The sequence below is a fragment of the Salmo salar genome, chromosome ssa27 (genome assembly GCF_905237065.1).
Source record: "Salmo salar chromosome ssa27, Ssal_v3.1, whole genome shotgun sequence".
NCBI lineage: Eukaryota > Metazoa > Chordata > Actinopteri > Salmoniformes > Salmonidae > Salmo > Salmo salar.
Window position 1 is genome coordinate 28,623,959 of NC_059468.1, and position 22,074 is coordinate 28,646,032.

General features: G+C 43.6%; 2 protein-coding genes across 4 annotated transcripts in view; one reads left to right on the forward strand and one right to left on the reverse strand.

Annotated features, from left to right (window-relative positions):
* LOC106588860 (cyclic AMP-responsive element-binding protein 5) overlaps positions 1-11,772 on the forward strand; it is a 31,164-nt gene extending 19,392 nt beyond the window's left edge. Inside the window, exons 7-11 of one of the 3 annotated variants that reach the window (XM_014178349.2) lie at positions 200-280; positions 7,360-7,707; positions 8,146-8,364; positions 8,708-8,859; positions 8,906-11,772. In XM_014178349.2, the coding sequence (XP_014033824.1) occupies positions 200-280; positions 7,360-7,707; positions 8,146-8,364; positions 8,708-8,824 (765 nt within the window). In that variant the 3' untranslated portion in view covers positions 8,825-8,859; positions 8,906-11,772. The remainder of the gene's footprint in view (positions 1-199; positions 281-7,359; positions 7,708-8,145; positions 8,365-8,707; positions 8,860-8,905) is intronic. The other 2 variants (XM_014178348.1, XM_014178350.2) reach the window with 2 other exon arrangements.
* A 775-nt stretch (positions 11,773-12,547) lies between these two features.
* LOC106588859 (TLR4 interactor with leucine rich repeats) lies at positions 12,548-16,764 on the reverse strand. The gene has a single exon (XM_014178347.2). It carries the CDS (start codon positions 16,024-16,026, stop codon positions 13,432-13,434), a length of 2,595 nt encoding a protein of 864 aa, XP_014033822.2. The 5' UTR covers positions 16,027-16,764; the 3' UTR covers positions 12,548-13,431.
* Positions 16,765-22,074: the final 5,310 nt, after the last annotated feature.

Here is a 22,074-nt window from a genome sequence, read left to right on the forward strand (position 1 = left end):
GAGCCTATACTTGAGAAATACCTATTGCTTGTTACATTGCTATTACCAAGTCCTAGTATTACATTGTAATTATCTAGTAATTATCCTTTGGAACTGATTGAAACGGGAAGGATTTACAGGCTGTATAGATCTCAATAGATTTGACTTGTTTTCAAGGTACATTGTGTAGAAATAATAAGTAATTTGTTATGTTCCTCAGATGGAAAGACAGATGTCTATGGGATCCAGTATGATGAGCATCCAAGGTCCCGCCCACAACTCTTCCTGCTCTTCACCTCAGGTACTGACCAATCAGAATACTCTTTCATGGTACCGACCAATTAGAAGGCTCTTTCTTGTTTCACACGATGTTCATGTTTCTGCATGGTTCTCTATGATGACAGAGATTAGAGGAGCTGTTGTTTGGGCTTGTTATCCTGAACTATTTCTTCCAATACAAACATGGTACAAACAGCTACTCACCTCTTATGTATGTCATGTTTTTCATGCTGCCTATGCTCTTGCACTTTCTCACCTTTTCCTTCTCACATATGCACGCACAGACAGACAGACAGACAGACAGACAGACAGACAGACAGACAGACAGACAGACAGACAGACAGACTCTCTCTCTCTCTCTCTCTCTCTCTCTCTCTCTCTCTCTCTCTCTCTCTCTCTCTCTCTCTCTCTCTCTCTCTCTCTCTCTCTCTCTCTCTCTCTCTCTCTCTCTCTCTCTCTCTCTCTCTCTCTCTCTCTCTCCCTCTCTCTCTGTGGGGCCCCATTCACCCTCTGGCTATTCTCATTCCTCCTAGGCTGGAACAGAGGAAACGGAGTGTAACTCTACACCTTTACATACACTATCCCCAACCAGAGGAAGTCACAGTTTACATGTTCTCCCTCTAGCCCTCTTTATCCCTGTAATTCACTCAAAAGTTATACATTTCTGATTCTCTGTTTAACTTGACCTTTTTCTCACTTATTCATCTTTTTTAGTTTTTAAAGGCTGTCTTGAAGAATTTGCTCTAAGTAAAATTCAGCACACAAAACACACACAAAACACTTCACAATCTACAACGTTAAACAGGCACTAGACTCTCCAAGAGACTCCCCAGCCACAAAAACGCACAACACACACAGGAAATGGGCTCACGTGCTGACCCTGTGCTTGGGGACTATATGGTGTCATGTGTCTGAACCAGAAAGGTCTCTGGCTAACATCTGACCCACAGCCTGGGGCTGGTTGGCCTTTGTGTTCTAACACTCTCCTCCTCTCGTCTGAGTAGCAGCTCTCTCTATGGACTCATATCTGTACCTGTTTTGACCTGAGGACTTTGACATGGCCAACGTACAACTGTTGCTTGTCTTGGAATTTTATAATGAATTCTGGACTTTTTATTGAGAAAAATATATTCTAAAGTTGATGTATTTTAAACATGTTATTGTTTAGCTTGACAAATGGCTCAGCAGATTAGAGAATGAGACTGGGTTTATTAATTGTATAACATCTAGGTTAGCTTTACTGAAAGTAGGTCAAGTTAGCTCCGTTCTAGAATTCAAGAACTCTGCAAGTTAAATAAGTTAAATAGTGAGGCCTTCAGTGAGGGATTGTATGCATCCCAAATGGCACCCTTTTCTCTATAAAGTGCACTACATAATTTATGACCAGAGTAGTGCACTATAAAGGGAATAGGTTGCCATTTGGGACGTATTCCATGTGTCAAACAGTGATGGATATCTGTTTGACTCTGTCACATGAGGTAGAGTACAGTACACCATGGTTTCAGGGTGATCAGCCAGACAGAAATATCAACCTGTTGGAGTAATGTACCAGTATAGAACAGTGACGGAATCATAGAGCCAGTGTTACAGGCTTTTAATGTAGTAAACAGATCTCCAGGACTCTTATACTGTTGCTGCTGAGTGTGTGTGTGTGTGTGTGTGTGTGTGTGTGTGTGTGTGTGTGTGTGTGTGTGTGTGTGTGTGTGTGTGTGTGTGTGTGTGTGTGTGTGTGTGTGTGTGTGAGAGGAGAGAGAGAGAGTGTGTGTGTGTGTCTGTGTGGCTGGCAAACTGGCATAGACAGCTACATGACCTCATCGTTGGCACTCTCTAAATGTACTCTATTTTTTCATTGGTGAATGGAACAGAAAAAATAAACTACTTCTCTTAAAGAAATATTGCATAACCGAGAGCAATAGTAATGTTGGATGATGTCATTCCCCAGAAACACTCTCTGTTTCTGTCCCAAATGGCACCCTATTCCCTACATTTGACCAGAGCCCTATGGCCTGTCTATAGGCTCTGGTCAAAAGTAGCGCACTATATAGGGTGCCAATTGGGACACAGACTTTGCCTGGCCTCTCTTGCTGAGTGTGAGAGCTCACTGCTAGAGCTGTGAACTGACTTTCCTAGTTAAATAAAGGTTAAATAAAAACATTTTAAAAATGTGTTGGATTTGCCCCAAACATAAGGCTTTGCATTTAGGCAAAAAAGTGTATTCCTTTGCCGTGTTTTTTTGCAGTATTACTTTAGTGCCTTGTTGCATACAAGATGCACGTTTGGGAATATTTTGATTCTGTATATTTGTATACCTCAATGTTGTTGATCCATTCTCAGTTTTCTACCATCACAGACATTAAACTCTGTAGCTGTTTTAAAATCACCAATGGCCTCATGGTAACATCCCTGAGCAGTTTAATTCCTTTCCTATAGCTCCGTTCAGAAGGGTGACTGTGTCTTTGATGTAAGTCGCTCTGGATAAGAGCGTCTGCTAAATGACTTAAATGTAAATGTGTCTGGGTGGTTTAGTACATAATCCACCGCATAATTATTGACCATGCTTAAAGAGATATTCAATGTCTGATTTGTTATTGTACCCAGCTACCAATCACTGCCCTTCTTTATAAGGCTTTCGAAAAGCTCCTTGGTCTTTGTAGTTGAATCTGTGCTTGAAATACAATACTTGACTGAGGGACCTTACAGACGTTGTATGTATGGGGGACAGAGGAAGGGTTAGTCATTCAAAAATCATGTCAACCCCTATTATTTCACACACTATGTGTCCATGTAATTTATGTGATTTGTTTAGCCAAATTTTAATCCTGAACTAATTTAGGGTTGCCTAAACAAAGGGGCTAAATACTTATGCAACGACAATATTTTATTTATGAATTTATTTATTTAAAAAATAGAAATATCTTCCACTTTGACATTACAGAGTATTTTGTGTAGATTGTTGCCAAAAAATTAAAATTAAATACATTTTAATTCCACTTTGTAAAACAATAAATTGTAAAATAACTTGCCTATGTATTATTTATATTCTATAATTGAAGTGAAGAGTTTCATTACAAATTGCTATATATTCTTTTTCAGAAATGTTTGTCCATTTGCTTTTAATGTTTAATGGAATTGTGTGTTTTTTATCTAATCATGGCATCATGGGGTTGTTCAGTGACAGACATGTATTTGTTTCAAATCTATCACTTGATGGTTTCATTTCAGAGAGACCAATGATCATGTTTTTTTGCAAAATGTCAAATATCCTCCTCACTCTCAGGGAAAAACTTAGTACTATTATGTTTTACACAGTCAAATATAACAAATAACTACATTGTTTATAAAGAACTGCACAAATTATACATTTGTGACAATTTATATATTTTTTTCAACAAAAAAATATTATCCAGAGTGACTTACAATAAGTGCATTCATCTTAAGATAGCAAGGTGAGACAACCACATATTAATCACAAATACATGATACGAACATTCCATTCCAGCTAAACAATGGATATATACAACATGCAACAATTTCAAGGATTTTACTGCGTTACAGTTCCTATAAGGAAATCAGTCAATTGAAATAAATGATTTGGCCCGAATCAATGGATTTCACATAGCTGGGAATACAGATATGCATCTTTTGGTCACAGATACCTTTAAAAAAAAGTAGGGGCGTGGATCAGAAAACCAGTCAGTGTCTGGTGTGACCACCATTTGCCTCATGCAGCTCGACACATCTCCTTCGCATAGATCAACCTGGTGATTGTGGCCCGTGGAAAGTTGTCCCACTCTTCTTCAATGGCTGTGCAAAGTTGCTTGATATTGGGTAGGAACTGGAACACGCTGTCGTACATGTCTATCCAGAGCATCCCAAACATGCTCAATGGGTGACATGTCTGGCGAGAATGCGGGCCATGGAAGAACTGGGACATTTTCAGCTTCTAGGAATTGTGTACGGGGGGCCCTGCATTATCATGCTGAAACATGAGGTGATGGAGGTGGATGAATGGCACGACAATGGGCCTCAGGATCTCATCACGGTATGTTTGTGCATTCAAATTGCCATTGCTAAAATGCAATTGTGTGCATTGTGCGTACCTTATGCCTGCGCACAACATAAACCCGCAGGCACTATGGGGCACTCTGTTCACAACGTTGACATCTGCAAACTACTTGCCCATACGACGGCATACACGCTGTCTGCCATCTGCCCAATACAGTTGAAACCAGGATTCATCCATGAAGAGCACACTTCTCCAGCGTGCCAGTGGCCATCGAAGTTGAGCATTTGCCCACTGAAGTCAATTACGACACCGAACTGCTGTCAGGTCAAGACCCTGGTGAGAATGACTAGCACACAGATGAGCTTCTATGATACAGTTTCTGACAGTTTGTGCAGAGATTCTTCGATTGTACAAACCCACAGTTTCATCAACTGTATGGGTGGCTGTTCTCAGACAATCCCTCAGGTGAATTTTATTTTATTTATTTTTATTTAACCTTTATTTACCTAGGCAAATCAGTTAAGAACAAATTCTTATGTACAATGACGGCCTACCTCGGCCAAACTCGGACGACTCTGGGCCAATTATGCGCTGCCCTATGGGACTCCCAATCACGGCCGGTTGTGATACAGCCTGGAATCAAACCAGGGTTTGTAGTGAAGCCTCTAGCCCTGAGATTTGATACCAGCAACCCTCTGCTTGCCAGCTCACTTTCCGTTCGAATCCCAGGTCCGTCGTTGGACCTGGGATTCTAACTCCGGTTTCTGGCTCACCTCTTTAACCGTTAGGCTAACTGCTGCCCCTATAAGGTGATACACACAAGTGATATACTTAACTTAAGATATCAAGTGATACACTGTTGACTTAACTTAAGATATCAAGTGATACACTATTGACTTAACTTAAGATATCAAGTGGTACACTGTTGACTTAACTTAAGATATCAAGTGGTACACTGTTGACTTAACTTAAGATATCAAGTGGTACACTGTTGACTTAACTTAAGATATAAAGTGATACACTGTTGACTTAACTTAAGATATCAAGTGATACACTGTTGACTTAACTTAAGATATCAAGTGATACACTGTTGACTTAACTTAAGATATCAAGTGGTACACTGTTGACTTAACTTAACCTGTTAGGGCTAGGGGGCAGTATTGACACAGCCGGATAAAAAACGTACCCGATTTAATCTGGTTACTACTCCTGCCCAGTAACTAGAATATGCATATAATTATTGGCTTTGGATAGAAAACACCCTAAATTTTCTAAAACTGTTTGAATGGTGTCTGTGAGTATAACAGAACTCATATGTCAGGCCAAAACCTGAGAAGATTCCATGCAGGAAGTGGCCTGTCTGACAAGATGTGTTTCATCTAGGCTGTTTTTATTGAAGATTTAGGATCTTTGCTCTAACGTGACACTTCCTACGGCTCCCATAGGCTCTCAGAGCCCGGGAAAAAGCTGAACGATATTGAGGCAGCCTCTGGCTGAAACACTTTATCGCGTTTGGCAAGTGGCCGCTCAGAGTACTGTGGGCTTAGGCGCGTGCCCGAGTCGACCGAATGCTTTATTTTTTTCGTCTGTTTACCTAAATGCAGATTCCCGGTCAGAATATTATCGCTTTTTTACGACAAAAATGGCATAAAAATTGATTTTAAATAGCGGTTGACATGCTTCGAAGTACGGTAATGGAATACGAATTGCGCCATGCTCGTAACCCTTATTTACCCTTTCGGATAGTGTCTTGAACGCACGAACAAAACGCCGCTGTTTGGATATAACGACGGATTATTTTGGACCAAACCAACATTTGTTATTGAAGTAGAAGTCCTGGGAGTGCATTCTGACGAAGACAGCAAAGGTAATAACATTTTTCTTATAGTAAATCTGACTTTGATGAGTGCTAAACTTGCTGGGTGTCTAAATAGCTAGCCCTGTGATGCCGGGCTATCTACTGAGAATATTGCAAAATGTGCTTTCACCGAAAAGCTATTTTAAAATCGGACATATCGAGTGCATAGAGGAGTTCTGTATCTATAATTCTTAAAATAATTGTTATGCTTTTTGTGAACGTTTATCGTGAGTAATTTAGTAAATTCACCGGCAGTGTTCGGTGGGAATGCTAGTCACATGCTAGTCACATGCTAATGTAAAAAGCTGGTTTTTGATATAAATATGAACTTGATTGAACAAAACATGCATGTATTGTATAACATAATGTCCTAGGGTTGTCATCTGATGAAGATCATCAAAGGTTAGTGCTACATTTAGCTGTTTGGGTTTATGTGACATTATATGCTAGCTTGAAAAATGGGTGTCTGATTATTTCTGGCTGGGTACTCTGCTGACATAATCTAATGTTTTGCTTTCGTTGTAAAGCCTTTTTGAAATCGGACAGTGTGGTTAGATTAACGAGAGTCTTATCTTTAAAATGGTGTAAAATAGTCGTATGTTTGAAAAATTGAAGGTTTTGCATTTCTAAGGTTTTTGAATAACGCGCCACGGGATTGCACTGGCTGTTACGTAGGTGGGACGATTTGGTGCCACCTAGCCCAGAGAGGTTAAGATATCAAGTGATATACTGTTGACTTAACTTAAGATATAAAGTGATACACTGTTGACTTAACTTAAGATATCAAGTGGTACACTGTTGACTTAACTTAAGATATCAAGTGATATACTGTTGACTTAACTTAAGATATAAAGTGATACACTGTTGACTTAAGATAACAAGTGGTACACTGTTGACTTAACTTAAGATATCAAGTGATACACTGTTGACTTAACTTAAGATATCAAGTGTCATTGATGATTGGTACTTCTTGACCTCTAACTGTTTTCACAGCTGTAAAAGAAGAGAAAGAATAAGAAACGCAATGACGACATTCAGTTGTATTCCTTTCCTCAGTTCAGTGGTGATGTTTGTTGGAAATGCTTTAATGCCTTTAATCACCAAGTCTGTTTTTTGGACCAAGTCTGGATTTTGGACAAAAATAAAATCACTTGGGTGTTGGTAAGAAATGTCCTGTAGAGATCAGTTTTAATTGTAATTTCATGGTATTATGTTTTGTTATGTTTTTATTCCTTAGAGAGCTAAAACCGTGGGTCACCTCCACCAACACCAACACCCACACCCGGGAGCTGTCGCCAACGGCAACATGGGTCCCACCATGGGTAACATGATGGAGATGTCACCGCGCCAACGGCACAGTCAACTGCAGCAGCAGCATCATCAGCACCTGCAGCAGGCTCCGCCCATCTCCTACCAGCAGCACTGCCACGCCCCTCCACATCACCTGGGAAACGCCCACAGCCTGGGCCACCAATCAGGGAACGTGCCACATCATCCGGTTCACCAATCACCTCCCTCGCACCTGCAGGCCAGCCACACCCACCAGACCTCGCCTCACCTGCCCCTCCACTCCATAGCTGCTCAGGTACAGTATTACCTAGGTGTTGACATGACAACCACTCTATATCAAGCTTTGTTAGTTTAGCGTGAGGGTGGTTGCCAATAGCTGTAATCTGACATCTGTAAAATTGCCTGTCATCACCCCTTTTGCATCAACATTATGGCACTATTACATAGACCTTTTGAATCCCAAATTAACCTGTTTCCTATGTAGTGCACTCAAAAGTAAATTGGAATTAGGGTGCTATTTGGAAGACAGCCCTTATCACAGAGGATCCAAAGTTTTACAGGTTCTTAGTAAATAGTGTTTAATGACCCGTGTTTAATGACCCGTGTTTAATGACCCGTGTTTAATGACCCGTGTTTAATGACCCGTGTTTAATGACCCGTGTTTAATGACCCGTGTGTAATGACCCGTGTTTAATGACCCGTGTTTAATGACCCGTGTTTGACTGTTGTGCAGTTGTCTCCAGCAGCCCAGCAGACACATTCCCTGCATGCAGGCCAGGCGACTGGAGGACGTCGCAGGAGGTCTGTGGACCAGGACCCAGACGAGCGCAGGCAGAAGTTCCTGGAACGCAACCGAGCTGCGGCCACGCGATGCAGACAGAAGAGGAAGGTCTGGGTGTCTGCTCTGGAGAAGAAGGCAGAGGAGCTGACGCACAACAACATGCAGCTGCAGGTAGGTTTCTACGAGGGTTGTCACCATACCAGTACAGCGATACTACCATAACTGATTTTCCCTGGACAAAAGTAAAACTCAAAGCAGACTAAACTCTTTGGTCCTATTTAATGTTAAATATTGTGTGCTATAGCACGGAAATCAAAAAATGATTCAGGGTGACATAAGGTTGTTTCTAACATTAGGACGTTTTCCTCTGGTATGGTGACAACCCTAGACAACATGAGTTTACGCACCCACGCACACACACACACACACACACACACACACACACACACACACACACACACACACACACACAGTCACACTATCACTAACGTTTCTGTCCCTCATGCCATTCCAGAACGAGGTGACCACTCTGAGGTCAGAGGTTGGCCAGCTGAAGCAAATCCTGCTGACCCATAAAGACTGTCCTGTCTCCGCCCGCCAGAGAGAATCACAGGGGTACCTCAGTGAGTAACACCCCGACCCCACCCATCCTCAAAACACCCAGAGGTATACCCCTACCCTCTACAATACTCCTATTCCAAAACACCCAGAGGTATACCCCTACCCTCTACAATACTCCTATTCCAAAACACCCAGAGGTATACCCCTACCCTCTACAATACTCCTATCCCAAAACACCCAGAGGTATACCCCTACCCTCTACAATACTCCTATTCCAAAACACAGACTCCTACTCCTATCTCAAACACAGACTCCTACTCCTAACCCAAAACACAGACACCTATCCCAAACACAGACTCCTACTCCTATCCCAAACACAGACTCCTACTCCTATCCCAAACACAGACTCCTACTGCTATCCCAAACACAGACTCCTACTGCTATCCCAAACACAGACTCCTACTCCTATCCCAAACACAGACTCCTACTCCTATCCCAAAACACAGACTGTACCCACAAGGATACATACTGTACTATGTGTACCATCTACATGGTCCCATGTGAGTGTGATGGGCCTGCTACACAGGACACTTTTGCAGAGTGTGAGACACTCCTATTGTTTTTAATGAAACCTGGGTCTTAGCAGCAACCCACTGGTTGAATCAACGATGTTTCCACGTCATTTCAATTAAATTATGTTGAACATCCAGGAGGTTGGTGGCACCTTAACTGGGGAGGATGGGCTCGTGGTAATGGCTGGAGCGGAATAAGTTGAATGATATCAAATACATAAAAGACATGGTTTCCATGTGTTTGACGCCATTCCATTCGCTCCTTTACAGCCTTTTTTATGAGCCGTCCTCCCCTCAGCAGCCTCCACTGGTTGAACCAGCGTAGAATAGGCGTTGAATTGTTCCCAGTGGGACGGCGCTGTGAGAGACTTGTGCTGCTCTGCGTAAAACTTTCATAAATTCAAGGTATGATTCACTCCCAAGAACACTTGATGAAGTGCCTCGCACACCGGCAAAATGTTACATGTCCAGGATAGCAGCTTAAAGCCTAAAGTTTTCTTGACGCCCCAGGTAGCTCCCCTGTCAGAGCATCTCCCCAATTCAACAAACGTCCAGAGTCAAAAATACAGGTATCAGAAACACAGGGCTACAGTCTCGCAATGGTTGGCGTATGAGGTTGAAAAGTGAGATTGAAAAACCCTTTGCACCTTGATGACTGAATGGAAAAATCTATGATGCCTATTCTTTTCAGAATGATAATTGATGTAACCAATGAGCACATTCTTGGGTGTTACAGACAGATGTACTTTATTGGTATATTACAATGTTTGCCTTATTTGCTCCACAGTAAAGCAAATGTCAAAATAAAATAGCTATTTTCCTTATATGAACTGTACATGAGTTGTCATTAATTATATAACATATGACTGCTCTATTTCTAGTGACATTTTGTTATTTCTATATGTAGTGTTTTTATTGTAGACTTTCCTCTGGACCCAGATCTTAAACAGAGAGAGAGGGAGCTGTCAAACACTAGCCAGGTCAATTTGATTGACAGCTGTCTCTGTGCCCCAGGTCCAGGGAGTTCGACAGGAAGTCCCTCCCCCCTGTGTCCCGGGTCGCAGCAGCAGGCCATCCAATCCAACAGCATCTCCACCTCCTCATCTGGAGGGGGCGATGGAGCGCACAGCAATTCAAAATGAAAGCGGGTGGGTGCGCATGTGGTTCGGAACATAGAGTTGGATAGAGAGCTTCCAATAATGTCCCAGGAGACAAACTCTCTAGTACATCTCTATGGTTCAGAATCAACCCCCCTCCAATTGAGTACAGGATGTAGTTCCTCCTAAACACTGAGCTAAGGTCAGTCATGTGTTCCCCCCCTAATGGTTAAGGTTAGGATGGGGAAGGGTGAGCTGATCTTTGATCTGTGGTTAGAGGCAACTTCTACCTGGAATCAGGGATTAAACCCTAGGTGGGTGCATCTCATTAGTCTAAAATGGCTCCCTCTCCTGGTCTCCTAGCCTCTATGGACACATGTATAGCAGAACTGGACTGGTCTCTATAAGCCTTACATCTCCGGTAGGTTTGCAAAATTCCGGTAACTTTCCCAACCGTGATTTCTGGAAAACCTGTGCATTTTGGGAAAGTTACCAGGGTTTTTGCAACCCTAGTCTCTGTCTCTCTAACTGTGTGATCATAGTCACCTGTGAACTGGATCGTATTGTGTCTGGGGGAATCAGTCGACCAATGTGTCTCAGTTAGTGGGAAATCAGACAAGTACTGTGCTATCTATTCCAGGACTGCTTCCTAGCGGTGTGTCTGCAAACATACTCGTTATCATATCACCTTTTTCTTAGTGCCAGTTGTTTTGTTGTTGAATGTGTCGGAGTTGGGTCTTGTAACTTAAACCATGACTAGGACCAGGAGTTTCTCCAGGAACAACTCTGGGGCTTAAAAATAGCCTGTTATTTTGGACCAGAGTTTTACCTAGTCAGGTCACTGGGTCAGGTTAAACTCCTGGCTCTAACCATGACTAAATAATGTTACTAAATTGCGTATGTGTATGGTTGTATGTGTAACATAAGCCTCTCTGAAATGCAGAACGTGAACGAAAACTAATACAAATGTACATTTTATACAAGTTTATATCAAGTCCTATGAATAGGATGCCCTTGTTTTGTAACAATGTAATGCAGAGCCTCTTTTCCCTTTGAAAGTATTACAATGTTTGTACATACATTAAGTTGGGCCCAGAGTTTTCCTTGACCATGTCACTTTACCAAGATAACTCCTGGCCCTTTGTTTAACCTCTGTAAAGCACTTACTAGTTTCCTACAGTGTATTTATCATGTAAACTAGGCTCACACAGCACGTTGGCCTATAACCTGTATCTATGTATCCTTCTGTGTCTGTATTGTGATTTGTGTTTTGTTTCATTTTTTTTTTGTACAGATATTGACAATCGCTACAAACCTAATACGAAAATAAAAGCACTTATTCTCTGGTATCTTATTGTGATTTTTACTCAAGTTCGGTTGCCTCCATCAGGAGATCTGAGGAGAAAATGTCATTTGATCGAATGGGCCTGTCAGACAAATGGTCTAGTCTGCCCCCTAGCGATATCTTCTGGAACTGAAGACGGTTTGAGCCACCCTGATTGAATGAGTCAAAGGTCACCGATCACAGATTTATTTACCCGTCTATTTACATTTACGTCATTTAGCAGACGCTCTTATCCAGAGCGACTTACAAATTGGTCTATAACTTAGCTTTAGCAGGTTGAGTGAAGAAAATGCCAAGAACTAACCAAAGTCAATAGTGATGACTTTTATTCACTATCAGTAGAGGGCAGGCCCAATCCACTTTAACAAAAACCTAAGAAGCAACATATCAGTCTTAACCAAATATGACTAGGATATTGAAGTGGATTATGCTGTTTCTGTTTCATATCTCAGACCGTGTTTCCTGGTCTATATGTCTGTGTGTCTGCTGTTGTTATGGTAACACACTGTTGACAGGCTTGGAGTGTAGAGCTGATCAGGCCTGAGTGTTGGAGGTACTCCACCCGGTCTACCCAAAAAAACACCTAACTATTGAAAGACTTTCTGTCTTGAAACACACGCACACACACACGCTTTAAGTACATGATGAAACACACACGCACACACACACACACAAACGCAGGCATACATTACACACACAAACATGTTTTCTAATGAATGAATATGCAGTATTACTACAAATGTTAAACATACTGCCTTTCTGTAAAAATACCAAAACTGTAATATCAGTTTCTTTATTTGTATCGGAGCCATTTGAACAAAGGACTTATACCATTATTTGCAAAGGCATCTGTCTTTCTTTTCATACAGACAAATGGACCATTATGTCCAACAGTCACACAGTCTGGAAATGCATGGTTACTTACTTGTGCTCATAGCACAATACATAGTTGAGTATAAAAGTATAAAAACAATATATAAAACCGAATAATTACTTCTGCCAACCAGCAGCCATCTTTTCTTGCATTTTCAAGCACATTACAAATGACATTTTATACACAATTTAATGTCTATTAGTCTAATATTAGCACCAGATGAAATCAGGTAATTCTCTCTCTCTCTCTCACACACACACACACACACACACACAGGTGCAAGGCAATGGAACAGGAAATGCATGAGGCTTAGAGGAAGTCTGTCAGATTGACTTCCTGTAGTGTCTGAATCAGCCCTGATGAGCTCAGCTATTTGGTCACCCATAAAGATAACTTTGGTCATAACACATCTATAACTGTGGTCATATGGTCATAACCCATGAACAGAACTATAACTGTGGTCATATGGTCATATTGCCTGAACACAACCTTACTGTGGTTCTGTGGTCATGAATACAACCTTGTGGTTCTATGGTCATAACTCAACCCTGGCTGTGGTCCTGCTATGGTCATGAAGTGCTCAGAGTACAGGTTAAATACCAGTCCACTTCTGTCTCTGTCTCTGCAGCATCTTACACATTCTCCTGAGGATGTTCCTTCCTGGTGATGGCATCTTGGTGTTCTCAGGTTCTAGATATATCTAATGCTCACAATAAAAAATATATATTCTAGAGCTTAAGTGGGTCACAGCGCAAACATGTTTTCAAGTTCTAGGTCTCTGGTGTTCTATTAATCTGAGAACCTTTGCATGTCACTGTTGTCTCTACGGGTGGGGCTGTTGTCAAGGAAACGGTCGCAGGGGAACTCTATAAGGTCGCCCCCTTCCTCCAGGGTTCCGAGCCGTGGCGGCCGGCTGCTCTGGAAACTTGTGAAGTCTGTTGACACCGCCGCCGTTGTTGTCATGGAGCTGCGGAACGGTCGCCGCGTGGAATACATGTGGCGCACATGCACTGCTGACTTCCTCCTTTTCAGCTTCCGCCTCAAACTTCGCCCCAGCCAGGCTCCTCCAATCACCAGAAGAAGGACGGCGTTGCCGGCCAGTGTTGCCACGGTGACCAGCTGGAGGTCAGAGGTCAGTGTCTCTTGGTGATGAGCCTCTTCTGGAAGAGTGACCAATCCGGCGCAGTGGTCCCTGGGTGCCACCTGACACACGGACCCTCCCACCACACCCTCAACACAAGCCATGTAGGTGACGTCTGGGCTTAGTTCTCGTAACATCACCGACCGCGCCCCGCCACGGGCGTACACGTACCGAGGGAAACGGTCAGATGACCCAAAGCGGTCAAACAGCACTCGGTAGTGGACCTCTTCTAGTCCCGGTCCGGCTCCCGGTGTGAAGCGGCTGTGGTGGCGTGTGGTCCAGTGGACCGTGGCTGTGCTGGAGGCGACCTGGTCGACGGACACGTTGGTGATGAAGTGACGGTTGAACACACAGGGGTCGGTCACTGCAGGTATAACGTCCTCCTGACCACCTCTGAACAGGTCAAACCGCTCCTCTTTCCGAAGGCTGGGAGGAGAGGAGGTGAGGAGCTCTGTGATTGGCCCACTGAGATGGTTACCATGGCTATTTTGGTGGTCAACTGTCTGAGGCCAGGTTGTGGTTGGAGGTGTGGGGTTGTTCAGGAGAGGGGCTTGTGTTTGAGGAACACTGCGGCCCGGAACGGAATCCCACCTCCCTTTCTCACGCTTCCCAGAAGCCTCAGCAGAAGGTCGCGACCTAGGGCTGGCGGATATTTTCTTCCTCCTCTTCCTGTTCGACAACAGGGATTTGTCCCGCTCCTCTTGCCCTCCCTGGTCCCCTTGGATACCCACCTCCTCCTCTCCCTCCTTCCTATCCTCTCCCTTGCTACCCCTGCTCACCTTCTCTATTGCCTTCTTCTCCACTCCCTCTCTACTCCCAATTTCCCTATGTTCTTCTCCATCCTTCCTTTCCTCTGCCTCTATTCCTCTCCTCTCCCCCTCTATCTCCTTTCTCACCTCTCCTTGCCCTCTCTCCCTCTCCTCCAGCTCCTTCTCCAGAACACCCCCTCCTCTGCTCTCCTCAGGCCCAGTCTGGGTCTCACACAAGTGGCTCCAGTTCCCTGGGGGCTGCAGCTGGGAGCTGTTGATATAATCTAGATACTTCCCCCTCAGTGTCGCTGGGTGATGACACTGCAGGAAAACGGTCAGCAGCTTCCCCTGAGAGTGCGCCGATTTCATCCACTGCTTCAGCTCACCCAGGCGGCAGTCACACGTCCAGTTGTTGCCATGGAGATCCAAATCGTAAAGGCCGCTGTTGAGGGCGAATATGTTACCCGAGAGGCTCGTGAGCCTGTTGTCTTTGAGTTTTAAAACACTCAGGTGCTTCAGTTGTTCAAAAGCCGAGGGGTCCACAGTTGAAATTTGGTTGCAACTAAAGTCCAGCTCCTCAACTCTCTCCAGCGGGTCGAGAAGTCCTGCAGGAAGATTCTCCAGCTCGTTCCCGTCAATCAGAAATTCTGTCAAGCTCGACAGTCCTTTCAACGACTCGCTTTCCAAATGGTAGATGTTGTTATTGCTGAGGGATAGTTTAGAAAGCTTTTTCAGATTCTGAAAGACGTGGTTTCCGACGTGTTGTATTTCATTTTCAGAGAGCAGCAACGTATTCAGTGACCTGAGCTGGGAGAACGTAAACACATTACGCACGGCTGTCAGTTTGTTCTGCGCCAGGTTGAGAAAGCGCAGTTTGGTGAGCTTGGAAAAAGCGTTTCTGTGAATGTGACTCAGCTGGTTCGATTCTAGATGGAGATAATGTAGATTAGTCAAGCTCTTGAAGACCGAGTTCTGTAACAGTTCTATGGCGTTCCCATCTAACCTCAGCTTCACAACGCTCTCCAAGTTACCAAACAGCTCTGGAGTGATCTTCTTCATGTCATTGTTATTGCCATACAAAGTAGTCAGTTTTGCCAGTGACTGTAAAGTTCCTGGGGGAATTGTTGATATCAGATTGTTGCCCAAATACAGCTCCTCCAATTTGGAGAGCTTTTCAAACGCTTTTGGGTGAATGGTCTGTATTTGATTATACTGTAAGTTCAACCTTATAAGATTTCCATACCGTGTGAAGTCGAAGGCGGAGATGTTACCGATGAAGTTTCCCCCGAGGCTGAAGACAAGCACGTCCTCTGGGACCCGCGAGGAGTGCACCTTGGGCACCGCGCGCAGCCCCCGGTTTGTACAGAGGATGTGCTGCGCTTGCTGGCAGTCGCAGCGCTCAGGACAGAAGCCGCTGGCGGGTGAAGGCGCGAGGAACCCTTCACAAGAGAAAAGGAGAAAGCAGATGACACCCACGAAATTACCGGTATCCATTCCAAAACGGCAGTTGGCACAAGCTTCTGATGCGGCATTCCCCCTTTGTGTTCACGTGCAGTTACCCCGACTCTCCACTCTCACTTTGGTGTCCGATACATATGTCCATTATTGACTTGTTGCTCCGTCATTTTGGAGGAAAGTTGTCCTACACTTAGTTTAGTGTGACAAGGTGTCTGGATCCATGGCTAAAAACTGCTGTTCAAAGAATAAATGTATTTGTGCACTGCGCTGTCATGCCGTGTGAGGAAACGCTCACCTCCCCAGAATGATCCATATCCCGGCCCCAAGTGGTCATCTGGAGCAAATTACAGACCTCCGCAAAACGCAGGGTTCACGCGCAGAGCACACACACACGCGCGCGCGCTCAGCCCCTCCCCCGCATCTCCGGTCCCCGCCACCACCATTCGTGTACAGTGCCTGGGTCACAGGATTCAGAGCTGCGCGTGCATTGAACACACACACACACACACACACACGTTCTCTAAATCTAATCAAATGCGTGGAAGATAGGACGCATATACTGTATCTTGTTGTATTCGAGGCATGGAGAGAGAGATAAGTGGCTGAACCCTTTGACCGAGTTTTCCGCGTGCCCCCGCACCCCCTGTGGCTCGCGAGGTGAGATTCGATACTCGGTATGGAGAAAGCAGACGGGAAGCCTTCCTTCCCACGAGGGTCCCCCGGGGGACCCCGGACTGAGTGACTCAGTCTTGGACTCCCTCCTCGCACACGTTTCAAAATGCATAATGGATCTCTCCAGACAGCATAGGCCTAGCACCAGAGGAAGACAGTAAAAGAAAACGTTCTCATTCCACAGGATCTCAAATGTTGCACTGAAGAAAAACACTTAATTTGGTGTGTAACTGCTAGAATTCAAATTGCTTGCAGACAGTCATTTACCTCCATGCCATCATCAATGAACACCAATGTATTCAAGATGGCTGGTCAGTGGTACCTTAGAGAGGGCTGGGGCTCAAACACACATGGTTCACATTAATGCAAGAGGAATTCAGGTCATGGTGCCTGTGTTAAGACTACAGAGGTGGGGTGCCAAATCTTTGATTAGGATCTCTACTTGAAAGGCTGGGTACAAAGCATGATCTATGTAGTCAGGGTTCAGTGCAGTGAGCCATGTAGTGGACTCTAGTCTGTATACTGTCAACCTGGGCTCAGGGGTCGACGTAACATAGTAAATGCATCACTCCAAATAGTATATGTTACATTTCCTATGTATTAATTTGTGGATGTCCATCATCCATTTTGTATGATGTTATGATTTACAATTTGTATGATATGTTACAAATTGAAATTCGTACAATACGTTTCGAATTTGCTAAAGTTATATGTTACGAATTCCAAGTTGTTGTGGCCAATGTTAACTAGCTGGTTAACGCTAACATTCGCTAGGCTAGGGGTTAAGGTTAGGAGTTATATTAAAGGGTTAAGGTTAGGAGTTATATTAAAGGGTTAAGGTTAGGAGTTAGGTTAAAGGGTTAAGGTTAGGGTTAGTGTTAGCTAACATTCTAAGTAGCAAGTAGTTGTAAAGGTGCTAATTAGCTAAAATGTTAAAGTTGTCCGTGATGAGAGTTGAACATGCAACCTTTGGGTTGCTAGACATTTGTGTTATACACCAACCCAACTACCCTACTTTCAGTATTATGTAACCATACCAAACGTAACATATACTAATTTGAGAGTCCCGGCTTTACATTTACTATGTTACGTCTAGTCTATGAGACCAGGCTGACTGTGTAATGCTGCCTACTGTGTGTAAGAGCCCTACAAGCCGTTGCTTCCCCTAAAGGCTGCGTTTACACAGGCTGCCCTAGTCTGATCTTGTGCCACTAAATTGGTCTTTTGACCAATCAGATCAGATCTTTTGCTAATAAATTTGGCAAAAGATCAGAATTGGGCTGCCTGTGTACACGCAGTCTTTAGTGCCCCACAGCTTGAATCAAGAGGTCTGGATCTTGATGGCACAAGAGGTAGTGCACTTGCAATGTAACCACAACATCTTGTAGAAGACCAGAGTGAAAGAACATTGCAGTAAATCCTACAGGAGCACTGACTCTGGAGACAAGGTTGCAGATTTGTCCTAAAATAGTGGTCACACACGCCCACCCAGCCAATCGTGCACATGCACCACATGCATTTACATGTTCACATTGTAGTCATTTAGCAGACACTCTTATCCAGAGCGACTTACAGTCAGGGCAACTCCAGCACTCCACTTTCCACCTCATTTTCATCATCTCCAGCACATTACCAGTGTAAACGTGTGAAAACGGCGCATTTCTACGCTTTGTAGAAGAAAAAAATCTGTAGTTAAAAAGTTGTACCCAATGCCATCATCTAAAGTTAAAACATTTGAAAAACAGTGATTTTCAAACACTGAGATTCGCGGTTAGATACTCGTTGCAGATTTTGAAAATCAGTGATTTACTTTTAATCCTATCCTGTGACGTCAAAGAGAATCATTTTTTTAGGATCTTTCTTATCTTTTTAACCGCAGATTATAGAAAAGCAAGTGATGCAATTTTTCCAGGACAATTCATTTTTTCTGACTATTGTAGCGGTAAATTCCTAGGATTGCCTTACAGTGAGGGAGAACCCAGAGTTAGAGAAGAGCATTATACCCGTTCTCATGCATATCTATTGTTAGAGATCAGTGTGTCATGGCTCTCCACAGAACTAGGATCAGGGGCGCTCTGTTATGAGTGAGTAACTGTGTGTATGTGAAATGCAGCTGTGTGTGTGTGTCAGAAATGCAGCCCATCTGGGAACCCCCCTGCCCCGGCGAGGTCATTTCCTGTCTGGCCCTTCATATGAATTTCTCTCTCAGTCTGACAGACCGATGGGAGGAATATCTCTCCCTCCCTCTCTCTCTCTCTCTCTCTCTGGATGCATTTTTGTAAGCCCAGTTCTCTCTGAGAGCCAAGATACAGCCCTGGATCAGTGGAGACACACACACACACTGTCCGTGAACACTCGCCGAATTACACTGTCAGTCAGTCTATGTAGTGTCATGCAATAGAATTGAATTTTTCACACTCATTTATACAGCTTTGCACAGATCCTATGTAATTGCATGGTTTTGTAAATTACACACAAATTAGTGTAGTAGTCTTATTCGAAAGTCTCTTCGTAATGCAGACCTAGTCAATGTTAGTTATGAGAGTAAACAGATATTCAGTAAAGAGAGCTGATGAGAGGGGGGGAGCGAAAAAGAAGAGACAGAGAAACTTAGAGATAGAAAGAGGGAGAAGGCGTGAAAGAGAGAGAATAGGCAGACATGCTTGTAGACAGAGAACCTCTTTTCAGTGAGCTGTAGTCTTCTGGAGTTGATCCAATTCCAGACTTTCACAAAGAGGTCCATTCAGGACCCCGGACAGAGTTGTCTGTCAGTATGCCTGAGCACAAAGATGGACACAGTCTGGTTTCATCAGCCATTCTCTCCAATCACCCCTCTATTCCCCACAGCCTTGGACCGTCCAATCAACACCAGCGCAGATGACATTTCGACATTTCACTCCGTCAACACACAGAGAAGCCTCATTCTGACAGAGAGAGAGAAAGAAAAGTTGTTTCTGTGAATGTGTCAGTAAGTGTGTAAGTGAGATATTATCTAGGTTATTTAATGTTTGTGTGAAAGTGCATGTGTGTCGATGTTTAGGTCATGAGGGTGTGTGTGTGTGTGTGTGTGTGTGTGTGTGTGTGTGTGTGTGTGTGTATGTGAATGAGACAGTGCAGTATATAGGTCGTCTAGGGAGGGTTGGCTTTTACAGCTCAGGTTTGAAAAAGCCCACCTGAGTCAGCACTCGTGTGTGTGTGTGTGTGTGTGTGTGTGTGTGTGTGTACCTGTGTTGAGTGATTCTGCAGGATCTGTGTGTGTGTGCATCTGTGTTGAGTGATTCTGCAGGATCTGTGTGTATGTGTATCTGTGTTGAGTGATTCTGCAGGATCTGTGTGTATGTGTATCTTTGGTGAGTGATTCTGCAGGATCTGTGTGTATGTGTATCTGTGGTGAGTGATTCTGCAGGATCTGTGGCTGTGTGTGAGACAAGTAGAGCATCGCTGTTTGTGTGTTTTGAAAACCTTATGCATCCGCATGACACATGTATCATTATCTAACAGAACTGTGACAGTTTGAGTTGAACTAGTTCACGAAGCAAAAAAAATGTAGTCTTTAGGTCTGTAACAGCTTTAGTGGCCTTTGGTCTCCCCGGGATGACAAATATACACATATTCAAATATAAAAACACAGAGGGTGATATGGCCTTGAAGTGATGATGATTTACCACCCAGCTTAGGGCTCTCTGAACACACACACAGCGGGGGTGAGAGAGGGCTCTGAGGTAATGATCTGCCTCACACACACACAAAGCGGCGGAATTCCCCTAATTGGACACACATGGCGTTTTTTGGTCTGAAAACAGTTCTGCAATCACAGCAGCTTGCTTTTCTCAGAGGACCTCAAGACTCAACAGGGATTAACTGCATGCGAAACAGACCCCCATGCAGACCAATGGAAATGCCACATGCAACAAGATGCATCTCTTCAACCTGGACTCAGGGGTAGAAGTAACATAGTAAAAGTACATTCGGACCACTCCAACTAGTATATGTTATGTTTCCTATGGTATCTATTCATTTGTGGACGTCCATCTTTCATGTCAAATGATATGTTATGAATTGCAATTGGTATAATATGCTACAGATTTTCTAAAAGTATGATATGTTACGAATTCCAATTTGTTGTGGCTAACGTTAGCTAGGTGGCTAAGGCTAACATTAGCTAGGTGGCTAACATTAGCCAGGCTAGGGGTTAAGGTTAGCTAACATGCTAAGTAGATACAAAGTAGTGCAAAAGTAGTTGCAAAGTTGCAAAATTATAAAGTTGTTCGTTATACACCTACCCATCCACCCTACTTTTGTTTTTGCCTTAAGTAACCATACCAAACGTAACAAACTAATTTGAGTGTGCCGGATTTATGTTTACTACAGTATGTTACATCTAGTCTATGAGACCAGGCTGATCTCTTTGGGCTTATGACAATCAACAGAGATGATAGTACAGGAAGTGGATAGATGATCCCTTTGTGCTTTTGGTTAGTCTTCAACAGGCAGACTAATCAATGGAGAAAACTCAACAAATAACAGATACTCCAATAATCCATATATGTTGGGTGTATGTGTGTACATCTAACCAGCTTGAGAAAATGGAGAGAGCAAAAGATTTTGGTAGAAGGAAGTTAGAGATTTAGAGGGAGAGAGAGGGGAGAGGTAGTTGGAGAAAGAGGGGGACAGGGTGAGCAAGAGAGTGAGACAGACAGAGAGACACAGAGAGAGGAGGGAGAGAGGGTTGGAAAGTTTACATGAGCAGCAGCTGTTTGGATCGTTAAGTGCTTTAACCCAAGCCAGAGATCACAGATCTGAACCACACCAACTATCTCTGGTCCCACTGGCTCAGTGAGCGTGTTTGTGTGTATGTATTTGTGTTTGCTTGTGTGTGTTACTGTGTGCAAGTCAAAACCAGTGAGTGTCTAAACCTGCATGATAGTGTGTGTGTCTGTGTTAGACCTGTATTATGAGCATGAAGGAGGAACATGGGCCCCATGCCTGCTCTCCATCCAGCCCCCTCTCCCGCTCTATCCCACCACACATCCCCCAGTTAGGCCCAGCTGGTTCGAATCGAGGGAGGGAAGAAGGGGAAGGGGTGAGGAGAGAGGGGAGGGAGAGAGAGAGGATAGGGTGAGGAAGACTTTGCTGGGCTATCAGTCTCATCTCACATGCAACACTCCTACAATGTTACAATGACTGAAAAACCCAGAAAAAAATCCAAAAGGGTTTATAACATTACTGCAACATGGGAGTCATTCTCACAAAACTATCCCAAAAAATTCTTAAGTGTTATGTTTCACAGAATTTCCTCTTGAATCATTGAGATTAGGATCTCGATTTATCTATTTTATAATGACTTATGTTTTTTTTATCAGATATTATGCATTTGATCAAAATGTTGACAAAATTTGAATTACTGTTAAG

What these genes read in the sequence shown, in the direction of transcription:
- LOC106588859 (XM_014178347.2), bottom strand. Translation starts at nt 16,026, where the DNA reads ATGGATACCGGTAATTTCGTGGGTGTCATCTGCTTTCTCCTTTTCTCT.